Here is a 13,165-nt window from a genome sequence, read left to right as displayed (position 1 = left end):
CATTTACAGCACTTTGCCCAAACAAAATCAAACTGTAAAAGTCACTTCCAAAAGTGCAAATGAAATAAAACTTGGCTTTCTGTCTGTGAATGGGGTTCTCTTTGCCTTTTTTTTTTCAGTTGGAGGTTTCTTCCCTGCTGTAGGTTAGGGTTTGGTGCAAGTTGTTGGTTAGGGTTTTTTTAGCTTCCTTTTTTTTTTTTTTTACATAGGGTTTTCTGTACCTTTACCACCAATATTTGTACCATAGACAAAAACATTCACCTAGCTGGTAGTATCTTAATACATTTCATAGTAGGACATATACAAGAAGAAAAAAACATACCAAATGAATCAGAAGTGATCAGTGCTTAAAGTAAATACAAGAGCCAGCACTGGCAAGAATCCACAGTATCAATACAAATGAAGATGTGATAGTGTTTCTCATGGGGTGGAATCTGCCTGCATATTAATACAGAATTATACAAAATCTAGCAGGGATATTGGAACAATGAATAGCTAAACTTTCACAATAACTTAAGATCTGTGAGCCAGTCTGCATTGAAGATATTCCACATTTGAAAAAGTGCCATGTCTCTCTGTGTCTTCCTCCCTCCCAAAGGAGGGGCGATGAATCCACTTGATTTGTTACCAGGTAAGTTCAACTGCTTAAGAAGACAAATATCTGGCCAGGTCCAGTGTATTCTTTAAAGAACGGCAAATTATGACTTCAGTAACTATATCTGTGCAAAATATGCCTCTTTCCTTTTAAAGAAACCAGTGTCTGTAACTCAGAAAAGTTCCGACATTTACTTATCTCCTTCTCAGAACAAGTAAGACATGAACTATTGAATCCCCCCAAAACAAGAAATCTGATGGAGCAGAGAAAGTTTTGACCTTCCATTTCCATGTGCAGACCATTAAAAACCAGGACATTTCATCAGTAGCCCTCCAGGGCTGGCAATTGAACTATTGCTTGGAAATACCATGAACACCCTAGCAATAAAACTCCAATGTTGGTAATAAAATAGTAGCAGTGTTTACCCTCTGAATCCATGTTTACTTTGCATTCCTCATCATACCTGTACAAGTTTCATTATTTATGGTCAAAAGTCATTGTCTGTTGCCTTGACAATCTTCTTTTAAAATGCGGTAAATCCATTCATATGCTGAGTACCTTGAATTGTATTCCCATATTACACTGCCCTGTGACCTTTGGATCATTACAGGAGGCCCAGCACACAGAAGGAGAAGATGCAAGAGAAGACCTTGATCTCTGGCAATTAAAAAACAAACCCGAAAGAACACCCTTCCCACCCCTCGAAACCCCAGAACACAGTTAAAAAAAAAGGAATAAGACAAAAAACAAATGAATAAAAAAAAAATAATCCCATGATTCTCCTTGAAAATCAGCCCCTGTAGAATGTACCTCTTCTGCATTACAGCAGTAGTCTTAAGTCATAAATTAGATTAGTCTTCCATCAAATAACTTAAAAAGAAGTAATTGTAGCAGACCAGTTTTGCCTGGCTTGACGCCAGTTAGCAGCCAGTTCATCCCAGTCACACTGTTCAAAAACTGAGCTAGGAAATCACATGAATATTGAAAAAAATAATCTTCACATCGATGCAGGATTTGTCCACGTTGTGGGGAGTCAGGGACAGGGCAGACCTAGATGGGGCCACAGGTCCTATGAACAGTGAGCAGGATATACGTCACGACTTGGAGGTGCACCGCGTTCAGGAGATGCCAGCCGTGGTTTGTATTGCACAGGTAAGAAGGAAGTTCCTCCCAACAGTCTGCCACCTACATTAGTGATCTCTGCACATGGGCAAGTTCACAAAAGTGAAAACATTGAATTCTGTCATGATGGAGAAACACAGGAAGATGCCATAAAGGGAAAGGCACACACACCCTAGCTTCTTATCCAGTTTCCATTTGTTCATGTGGACTCCAAAAACCTACAATAAACACAGAGTAAGCCACCACAGCAGGAACATTTTGAACAGAGGTAAATCCCCATCTCAATTACAGGAACACAAAGGTGACTGCACCCATACTGATCATGGTCACCTGGAGGCAATCACAATGCAAGTACTGCAGCAAGTGAGCTGAAGACCACAGGTGAAGTAAATCAGAGTAGCCCCCTCACAGTCATTGAAGCCCCACTGACTTAGATCGCTTTGAGCCCTGGCTCAAGGGCCTTAAGTTTCTGCAATGAATTTAATTTTGACAAGAACAATCCCATTTAATTCAGAAAAGTTTTCAAAGGCCAGATCCCCTTTTCTTCACTCAAAACGCTTTATATGCCCCTCTGCATCTCAATCTGGAGCCACAGAGTCTAAGGCTGTGCTCAGCTTTGCTTAGTTTGCTCTCACACAAACCTCCTGAAAAATTAAAGTCTTGTGTACGTGGGAACTGTGTTGGTGTGCAACGCCCAGGAGGACCCCAGGAAGACAAGAGAAGGCTGTGTGGAGACCTCATAGCAGCTTCCAGTATCTGAAGGGGGGCTATAGGGATGCTGGGGAGGGACTCTTCATTAAGGACTATAGTGACAGGACAAGGGGCAATGGGTTAAAACTTAAGCAGGGGAAGTTTAGATTGGATATAAGGAAGAAGTTCTTTACTATTAGGATGGTGAGGCACTGGAATGGGTTGCCCAGGGAAGCTGTGAATGCTCCATCCCTGGCAGTGTCCAAGGCCAGGCTGGACAGAGCCTTGGGTGACACTGTCTAGTGTGAGTTGTCCCTGCCCATGGCAGGGGGGTTGGAGCTGGATGATCTTAAGGTCCTTTCCAACCTACCTATTCTGTGATTCTATGATTCTGTGACTCCCTGCAGCAGCTGGTCTCAAGAATTGGAAGATGTCACAGAAATTCTCTTCTCCTTATAATTTCTAATCTGCTGTGCTGGACATGGGCAGGTCAGGAAACATGAGGCATGGATTTCAAGAGAAACACTGTCATGCCTAGGCACTATTTGTTCTGGTTGATGTTGCAGTTCAGGAGGTTCTTACAGAAAGCCGAAGCAAACTGTACAGCATTCTGTCTACCTGTCCAACAGGAGAATGGGTCTTGCAATACATCAAGGGATCTGGTCCAACTTTAGCATGAGAAATAACTAATGGATCCTCCCATGAAAAATACACAAATATGAGAGGCATCCTGTGACAGAGATAGCTTCTGCAAAGTGCCAGATCAAAGTCTTGGGAAGTTTACAAGAGGAATGACCATTCCTACCCCTCAACAACAGTCCTTGCAACCACTATTACAGCTGGAAGTGAGAAAAGAACAGATGAAGAAAGTCTGTAAAAATCACTCTTTGGAAAAGAAGAACAAAAGACTATATACATACTGTGACAAAAACAGATGCCAGCAGGAGACCGACAGAATAGATAAGTCCTCTGCTGTTTAACCGAATCTGTAAAAGAAGGAAGTTTATAAAACCATGTCACAATTAGAAGCAACAGTATTTCTCTCTGCTCATAATTCAGTAAAATCCTAAACTGCTGAGTTGCTGAACACTGGCTTGCAAGATCTAAGCACCAATTCAGACCCATTACATCACAGATTATTTTGCATGCTCCCTATTGTCAAAGACAGTATTGATAGAATAGCATCCTTAGGAGCTGACAGCATCTCAAACTGTTTCACCTCACACAGGCTTTGTCATTTCTTATACTGTTATATCATGGAATTTTCTTTTTGGCACTTAACTCCCATGTGAATCCTGAAAGAATAAACAAGGCAAAGGAATTTTTGCATTCAGTCATCAATTACTGCTTCATCGCGGGTGAAAATAAACAAGGACACACACAAACATGTAATTTCTTCCCTACTCTTACTCATCTCAGTGAAGAAAACAAGTCAGTATTCTCACAGCCTGCACCTCAGCTGCTGCAGACCATCGCTATCAGTGCAGCATGGCACACTAGCACAGGCTGAATGTAATTTAGCATGGAGGCAAATAGGGCAAAAAGTCATTTTATTGCCTGCAGGGCTGTGTAGAGATACCATCACTAAAGTACCAGACACACCACAGGCTCTGATGGAGTCATCTCCATGGCAGAGCCGCAACTGCAGCCACTGTGCCAGTGGAGAACCAAAATACACGTTCAAAGCTGTGGAGCTATTTAACTGCTACTTTTAGAGGCTTTACAGTCTAACCAAAGGCACTCACCTGCATCCTAAATATATTTCAAAGCATTATTTTATGCAATATAAACCTAGAGCCACATAGGAAGACTACAGTGAGTAAAGCACCTCTCCAATCCTGTTCCTCAGCTAGGATTGTGCTTTTCTCCAGTTTTCCGTTCTTCTCTTGAGGAGCTCAATCACTGCCCCTTTGGGTATTTTTGTACTATCTTCTCAGGCAGTATCACCTGTGGTATCGTAGAGAGAGCACTCAGATGGAATCTCTCAAGGCATTTATGCAGGGGCTACTGTGTGAGGGATACTTCCTCCTAGTGAAGGTCATCTTCTCCAGGAAAACATGAGGGCAGCTGGAAGCTGCAGGGTGGGTGCCATGAGTGACTGAACTGTAAATATTTAGACCACTTAATATCAATTATTATCTTAAGGCTACCATAAGGTAACACCGCTTACTGTATTCTTCCCTATACCTTCTGTACAATGAAACCCTACGTAAAGTTGAGTTTCAACTAACAGTCAGTAAAATCAATTGCTATTTAAAGTAAAATGACTACTCAACTTTTCTGGCAGAGATCAATCTTAGCAAGAAATTATGTACAAGTATTTTTCAAGGATGCTTTAGAAAAGGACATTGCTATTGTTTGTCCAGTAGACTTTGATTCCCTGTAGTGCAGGTATATTTTCAGTCACACTACTCTGCTGCTGAGGTCAAACAGCAAAACTAAGTACAGTGAACTTCCTTAGATGGGCTGGTATCCAGTTCTTAATTGCTCAGCTTGGTCTACGTTTGTCTACTAGGAAAAGCAAAAGCATCAGTCCATTCCTGCAAATGATCTGCAGACAAGAAAATGGTTCCCATAATAAAAGCTCGTCCACCCCAAATAACATTTTTTTTTTAATAGCTGGATTTATCTCTTGGGTTTTGAACTGTTTTAGTCAAATAAACAATTCAAAACTAAACCTCTGTGCTACCATATTATTTTCTCAACTGTTGTGGTTTAAACCCTGTCGTCAAGTTAACCACGCAGTCCACTCCCCCCCCACCCCCCGCCCCGCTCCCGGAGGGACGGGGAAGAGAATGGAAGGAATGTAACTCCCACGGGCTGAGATAAGAGCAGTCCAGTAACTAAGGTATAACACAAACCACTGCTGCTACCACCAATAACAATAATGATAAGGGAAATAACAAGGGAAGAGAACACAATACCACCCGCTGACCAAGCCCGACCGAGCAGCGAGTGCCCTTCCAGGTAACTCCCAGTTACACCCTGGGCATGACGTGCTGTGGTATGGAATACCTCTTTGGTCAGTTTGGGTCAGGTGTCCTGTCTCTGCTTCCTGCCAGCTTCCCCTCCTCCCTGGCAGAGCATGAGGCTCACAAAGTCCTTGGTCAGGGTAAACATTTGAGCAGTAACTGAAAACACTGGTGTTATCAGCACTGTTTCCAGGCCCAAATTCAAAACCACAGCACTGCACCAGCTACTAAGAAGGTGACAAAATGACTGCTACTGCTGAACCCAGGACATCAACCATCAACAGAGAATGTGTATCACTGGCCACTTTTCAGTGCTGCATCCTTCTGTTTAGACTATAAAGAAGCCCATTTGCACAAGAAGTGGTTATTGCTCATTCGGTGACAAGCACTACACGACTGCAAGAGTGCTGAGGCACTTGTATCACAGAGTCAGGGAAAACATCTCACCCAAATGATCCCAAGTCCAGAGTAATGATGTAGCTTCACTCCCCAAGACCAACTGCGGGGAGAGTCTGACTTCCACAGTCAAGGAAAGGGTTATTGGTTTTGACATTTTGCAAACCTGAGCGTGCAATGAACTCCATACACCCAGGATCCTCCATGCAAATTCATGTTGGGGACAAGGTCAAGCACGCTGCAAAAAGACAATCCTGGAAGGATTTCTCTTCTCTGCTGTACATGCTCAAGATTCAGCATGTCAATGTATTCCTGTACTTCCAATAAACTGGAGCAAACATGAAGAGGTCTTGCACAGCTACTACACCCTAGAACTGTTATAGCATCTGTACTCACAATCCTCCCACCAATATGTTGCCCCCTGAGATTTGCTGATTTTCCTTCTTTACTAATTTTTGCCATCATAAAAAAGGCTCCAGCCATAATGATCATTCATTCTTAAAGGTATTACAGGATTTCTTTAAGACAGTAACTGTAAGCTGTAAGTGTAGGTAGGTAGAGCAGGACTGATGGCCATTACATGTAAAGTACAATATTCTCACCAGATTGTCAAAAAAAAAAAAAAAAAAAGGAGGATTTGGACTGCTTCAGAGTTTGAAGGCCAATTCTGGGGCTGTCTGCATGTGAAGGTGAAAAATGTAATGATCCCACCGTCAACGTAAACTGCAGGTTGGAAGCTGTGGACAGGAGGGAATGTGGTTTTGCAGAAGATGCCTCTAAGGCCACTGTAGCTTCTGTTATCAGTCCTGAGCAAACCTCAAAGTTTTGCTGAAATAAGAGCTGCTCTTGGGATGACAGACAACTCAGGTTCTGACCCAGGAAACCTTTTTCTTTGATACCCCACAGTGCATTTCCTGTTACACTAAGAAGCCAGGATAAGATAAAGCAGGGGAAATTCAGGTCAGATGTAAGGAAAAAGATCTTTACTGTGAGGGTGCTGAGGCACTGGCACAAGTTGTCCAAAGAATGCCCCATCCCTGGCAGTGTTCAAGGCCAGTTTGGACAGAGCCCTGGGCAACATGGCCTAGTATGAAGCTAGATTTCCATTTTAGTTATTCTAAAATGCAAACAAAGCTCCCAACCTAACTCTGTGTGACTAAAATACAAATTGAAAGGCACCTTCTCTGCTACCCCGTATGAGCAGCAGCTGGCAGGAAAGGCAGACGCTAGTTTACAAAAATTCCTGTCTGGATTTTGGTCAGAAATTCTGTTTGACCAGTGCCAGCATCTGTAAAAACTGTCAGCATAAAATACATCAATCGGAAAGGAATCTACAGGAAAAAGAAGCAAATGAAGCAGCTGGAATTATTTTAGCATGGAAAACGTCTGAATTCAATCTAAAATGCAGACGCTGCTTCTCAGTTACACCCTTAGCCTCCATAAAACTGGCATTTCGAATGAAGACTATTCCAAAGGCCTCTGTGTCAAATTTGCTGAGGACAGTGCTTCCAAAGAGAGATGTTTGGGGCTGCCTGCTTTGGACTATCTGCAAGGTTCCTCTTTGGAGGTCATTCAGGGGAACAAAAGTTGCTATTGAGGATTACTCAAAACTAGAAAGCGTACACTAATTATTTATAACACCAATCCCACATGGGCAAAGAAAATGTGGCAACGCCACTTTCAGCAGCCTGAGCACTGATTTGCCTTTGCAGTAGTATTGCATTAAAACACTGGAGTTTCACCCCAGGTTAACAGTTCTCAACTCAGGCTTAACTTGCACTGTGCCTGCCTAGGGATCTAGCCTAGCCCCCACTGTTGAGTAAAGCAATTAACTAGTAATGAACCAAAATAACAAGAACTTTCTTTTATGAAACTTGACTATTCCCATCGAAAGACAGGATTTCCAGGGCGGGGGAAGATGTTTTCTAATGCAGTTGTCAGTTCCCAGTGCTTTCTGCTCTGCAAACAACTGGGACATTTATTAGGGTCATTGCCTAATACCTCACTCTGCCACAGGGCAGCAGGCTTAAAACCTCACCATGTACATAGCAAAGGGTGAGCAAATGTTACTTGTGGAATGCACTCTGTCAGGAAGCTCATTTGGCTGAGCTGGATATGTATCACAGCTGGACTTTCTGGAAGAAAAAGTGCAACTCCTTGGCTAAAAAACCTTGGTGAGTTCAAAGCACTATAAAAGCTGAGCAGAATTCCAGACATTTCCAGTGTGGCTCAGGAGGTGAGGCACGCATGGCAGCACCCTGCTGTGCCATGCAGCAGGCAGAAGAGGTACAGAAGAGGACCAAAACCACAGGTGAGAAGGGCTATAAACCAGCGAGAAGCAAATGAAAACCAACAGAACCAGCATTCATGTAAGCCTGTCCCCAGATCAGATTTGCTCTGGAACAGCTGGGAGATAGATTCCATGGATGGGTGTGGGGTGTAATTCCAGATGCAGTGGACATGCTGTGGACTTACTCTATGTGCACATAAATAGTCCACTTAACTTGGCTTGCTGCTTATGCACGGAACTGCTCTGGATGGTGTGTGCAGCCAGTCCAGCTGTGTCTCATGCACTGCTTTTCTGGCACATGCAGTGAGTCTGAGCCCACTCGACTTTTACACATCTGGAGAATGGCATACGTTCAGGCACCATACCCAGGTTCTCCAGGCTATTTAAGACAGCCCTGGAGCAAGCTGGCTTATAGCAGTAAGAAATCTCCCTCATTGTAGATACAATTCCTGTTTAAGCGTGTTGCCTAGATACCTCCTCCTGTAAATGTTTCTTGGACTAACCTGAAGGATCCTTTCTGTTTCTACATTTGACTACTGCATCAGTCAACTGGCATCTCCTGCAAGGGGCAATAGGCTTCCTCAGGGTATGTGACAATGTGCAAGCCCAGGGAAAAAGAGATGGCAAAACATTCAAAGCTACTAGTAAGGGAGGAGATAATTTCAGTTTTTAGCAAAGAGCAGAAAAAGGGCCTTATCAGGAATCTCCTTACTGACAGAAGGAAAAACTCATTCTCTGTTTGCTTAAGAATAGGAAATGCTTCTTTCCCAGGAGAAAACCGTCTGCAGACGAAGCATTCCCTCATACTGCAAGGAGGAAAAATCAACATTCCCAAACTCCCCTTTGAGGTTTGGCTTGTATCTAGTGGCTGAAACAAGCCAGAACACTGTGTTTTGACGAGTCACACATGAAAGGTTTGGAAGTTCAAAGCCTGCTCTGTCTTAATTTGAATTGAGGCAACTCCCTGCTTCTTGTGCAGCAAATGCAAAGCTGCCACCAGCTCCAGCTACTCCTATGCAGCTCCTTTAGGCAATACAAGACTGAGGCCGAAGCTGAAGAGCAGAGGAAAACCAATGGAAACTAAATAAAAGTGATTCCATTTATTAGCTCTTTTCTAGCAGTTGCTGAAGGGAAAATAAGGAGCTATTGCCAGAACCCAAACTGGTTTTGCTCCAGGGTCTAAATACAGAATTATAGAATCACAGAATAGTCAGGGTTGGAATGGACCTTAAGATCATCAAGTTCCAACCCCCCTGCCATGGGCAGGGACACCTCACACTTAACCATGCCATCCAAGGCTCTGTCCAACCTGGTCTTGAACACTGCCAGGGATGGAGCATTCACAACCTCCCTGGGCAACCCATTCCAGTGCCTCAGCACCCTCACAGGAAAGAATTTCCTCCTTACATCCAATCTAAACTTCCCCTGTTTAAGTTTTATCCCATTACCCCTTGTCCTGTCACTATAGTCCCTAATGAAGAGTCCCTCCCCAGCATCACTATAGCCCCCTTCAGATACTGGAAGGCTGCTCTGAGGTCTCCACGCAGCTTCTCTTCTCCAGGCTCAACAGCCCCAACTTCCTCAGCCTGTCTCCATAAGGAGGTGCTCCAGCCCCTGATCATCCTTGTGGCTTCCTCTGGACTTGTTTCAACAGTTCCATGTCCTTTTTATGTTGAGGACACCAGAACTGCACACAATGCTCCAGGTGAGGTCTCACAAGAGCAGAGTAGAGGAGCAGGATCACCTCCTTCGCCCTGCTGGTCACGCTGCTTTGGATGCAGCCCAGGATACGGTTGCTTTCTGGGCTGCAAGCACACACTGAAGCCGGCTCATGTTCATTTTCTCATCAACCAACACCCCCAAGTCCTTCTCTGCAGGGCTGCTCTGAATCTCTTTTCTGCCCAACCTGTAGCTGTGCCTGGGATTGCTCCCACCCAGGTGTAGGACCTTGCACTTGGCATGGTTAAACTCCATGAGGTTGGCATCAGCCCACCTCACAAGCGTGTCGAGGTCCCTCTGGATGGCATTCCTTCCCTCCAGGGTATCAACCGAACCACACAGCTCGGTGTCATGGGCACACTTGCTGAGGGCGCACTCAATCCCACTGTCCATGTCAGTGACAAAGATGTTGAACAAGACCGGTCCCAACACCGATCCCTGAGGGACACCACTCGTTACTGGTCTCCAGCCGGACATTGAGCCATTGACAACAACACTTTGCGTGCGGCCATCCAGCCAGTTCTTTATCCACCGAGTGGTCCATCCATCAAATTGATGTCTCTCCAATGTAGAGACAAGGATGTTGTGTGGGACAGTGTCGAACGCTTTGCACAAGTCCAGGTAGATGACATCAACTGTTCTACCCCTGTCCATCAGTTCTGTGGCCCCATCATAGAAGGCCACCAAATTGGTCAGACAGGATTTCCCCTTAGTGAAGCCATGCTGGCTGTCACCAAGCACCTTGTTGATTTTCATGTGCCTTAGCATGCCTGCCAGGAGAATCTGCTCCAAGATTTTGCCAGGCACAGAGGTGAGACTGACTGCTCTGTAATTCCCTGGTCATCCATTTTCCCCTTCTTGAAAATGGGGGTTATATTTCCCTTTTTCCAGTTGTTGGGAACTTCACCTGACTGCCATGATTTCTCAAATATGATGGACAGTGGCTTAGCAACTTCATTCGCCAGCTCCTTCAGGACCCACAGATGGATTTCATCAGGTCCCATGGACTTATGTACATTCAGGTTCTTAAGATGGTCTTGAATCAAATCCTCTCCTACAGTGGGCCTACGGTCTTCATTCTCACAGTCCCTGAGTCTGCCTTCCAAAAATAAGTGAAATTACTTCATACAGGAATATCAAAAAGACTGTTATTTTTCCAGTCCCTTGGCTGAACATGCTGCAAGTCCTCTGTCCGGGGATCTTTTTCCTGCAGTGTCCCTACCTTGGAATGGAAATTCAGTGTAAATCCTGCATTCCCCAGGTCTTGCACAAGACAGCTGTCTCAACACCTGGAGCATCACGTATGGGCTGCATTCCTGCATGTTTTCTTCTTGGACCTTTTTGAGACTCCTAAGAAAACATTCTTTTTTGCTCTGTATCACACAAGTCATGTTGCAGAGGGTACATGCCCTGGAACATGCAACATGGAGTGTTGCACATGGACACTCAAAGTGTTAAGCAATAAATGCAAGGGTTATGGTTGGAGAGTACTCCTGCATTGTTAGCAAGGCACCAAGCACTTTTGCTGTAGACACTTCTCCTCTATCTACTACAGTATAATCATCCCAGTATCCGCACCATGAAACCAGGGAGCGAATGCACTCAATACATGCAAACTACTCCGGGAAGTTGGAGGGACTAGTTCCTAGCTTCAGCATGCACCTGCTACTATGCCCATCCATAGTTTTTGGGGATCAGCCAATAAATGAATCCATTAACAGCTGACAAGCTGCATACTGCTGCTGCAGTGATACCAGCACATCAGGTTGCAGATGTTAATGTGACAGCCAGAAAAGAGTGGCTCCCCAGAGCAAGAGGAGGAATAACATCTACAAAAGCGAAGAGTAATGCTGTGAGAAGCAGAGACCCCTGCAGACACTCAGTCAGCACCCTGCTGCTATCCTCAGCCTTAATGTTTGCCCCTATGAGTGGCAGATCCATTGAACCTATCCTCCCTCCTCCCTCAGAGGATTTGAGGTACAGAATAGGCAGGGAATACACACACAGATGTTGGCTGTGAGGACATGAAGGCATGCTTTGTTCTAATGTCATGAGATTCATCATACTGCCTTGGAATTAAAACAGTGAATAGCAAACTGGTGAGGGATCAGCAAAGCAGCGATGCTTGCTGTCTCAGTATCTGTTTCTGAAGTGTCTGCTTCCCTCTGGATTCTCTGATGTCTAACAAGACTCACACTGGGGGTTACTCCTCCTTCCAGCTGCTGGTTTGTGTGAAAGGAATGCAATATCTCTAAGACTTCTACCTTACTGCTGGAGCACCTCCCGTATGAAGACAGGCTGAGAAAGTTGGGGCTGTTCAGCCTGGAGAAGAGAAGGCTGCGTGGAGACCTCAGAGGAGCCTTCCAGTATCTGAAGGGGGCTACAAGGATGCTGCAGAGGGACTCTACATTAGGGACTGTAGTGACAGGACAAGAGGTGATGGATTCAAACTGAAACAGGGGAAGTTCAAGTTAGATATAAGGCAGCAGTTCTTTACAGTAAGGGTAGCGAGGCACTGGAATGGGTTGCCCAAGGAAGCTGTGAATGCTCCATCCCTGGTGGTGCTCAAGGCCAGGTTGGACAGAGCCTTGGGTGACATGGTTTAGTGTGAGGTGTCCAGGAAGGTTGGAACTGGATGATATGAAAGTTCTTTCCAACTCTAACTATTCTATGACTTTATGATTCTATGATTCTAAATTTTGCTGCAACTGGCTGAAGTTACCAGGCAGAGGAGTGATGGATAAACATATCACTATATTCCCAAATGCTGATGTGAACAAATGAACTTTATCCTTAGGCTATAAATTCCTCTTCTCTAAACCACTCCTGGCTGATGACTGGTTTACAGCTTGTCATCCAAAAATAAAATAAAATAAATTATTCCAGAGGGAAGCAATTGGATGGAAGCCACAGAGCAAATGTCCTTCCACTCTGGATTTGCCAGAGCCACTGGGGAAGGATGCTTGCAGGATTAGACAGTCAGCAACATGTCCAGGACTCAGAGCTGGAAGAGATGAGAAAGCAGACTCTTTCAAAGGTCCAGAGGGATGCTGCTTTTTCTCCGAAAGTCCTGCTGGCATGCTACATTAGCTGTGGCTGATAACAGAAGGTCAGAGCTGCAGCAGGAGGATGTCCAAGTGACCTCTGAGTAGTGGTAACGGAAGCTCCAGGAGGAAACACAGAGGAAGGCAGAGTTAGTGCCTTGACACTGGGTGTCCAGAAACAACACTGACTATTAAAATAACAAACATATAGTTGGGTTAGAGGCTAGACATTGTAGAAAAAGGAGGGATCTGATCTGAAAGCTGCTTGATAGTGACTGGATCTGCCTTTCAATGGGAAAAGTGTCAGTGGCCTGGCCCAAACCAAGAACTATGGGAC

General features: G+C 44.6%; 1 protein-coding gene and 1 long non-coding RNA gene across 6 annotated transcripts in view; both read right to left on the bottom strand.

The window, feature by feature from the left end:
• LOC130611904 (uncharacterized) overlaps positions 1 to 13,165 on the bottom strand; it is a 164,340-nt gene that overhangs the window by 12,984 nt on the left and 138,191 nt on the right. The gene's annotated exons all lie outside the window — the stretch shown is intronic.
• Positions 327 to 13,165, bottom strand: part of SLC24A3 (solute carrier family 24 member 3) — a 165,549-nt gene continuing 152,710 nt past the window's right edge. For all 5 annotated transcript variants that reach the window (XM_057433141.1, XM_057433143.1, XM_057433138.1 and 2 more), the window contains exons 16-17: positions 3,328 to 3,393; positions 327 to 1,935 (exon numbers count right to left, since the gene is read on the bottom strand). In XM_057433141.1, the coding sequence (XP_057289124.1) occupies positions 1,786 to 1,935; positions 3,328 to 3,393 (216 nt within the window). In that variant the 3' untranslated portion in view covers positions 327 to 1,785. The remainder of the gene's footprint in view (positions 1,936 to 3,327; positions 3,394 to 13,165) is intronic.

The sequence above is a fragment of the Pezoporus wallicus genome, unplaced genomic scaffold, assembly GCF_028554395.1.
Source record: "Pezoporus wallicus isolate ANWC-B61680 ecotype Strahan unplaced genomic scaffold, APGP_CSIRO_Pwel_v1 contig_5416, whole genome shotgun sequence".
NCBI classification, from domain to species: Eukaryota; Metazoa; Chordata; class Aves; order Psittaciformes; family Psittacidae; genus Pezoporus; species Pezoporus wallicus.
Note: the sequence above shows the minus strand (reverse complement) of the source record. Positions and strands in the feature narration are given on the sequence as shown.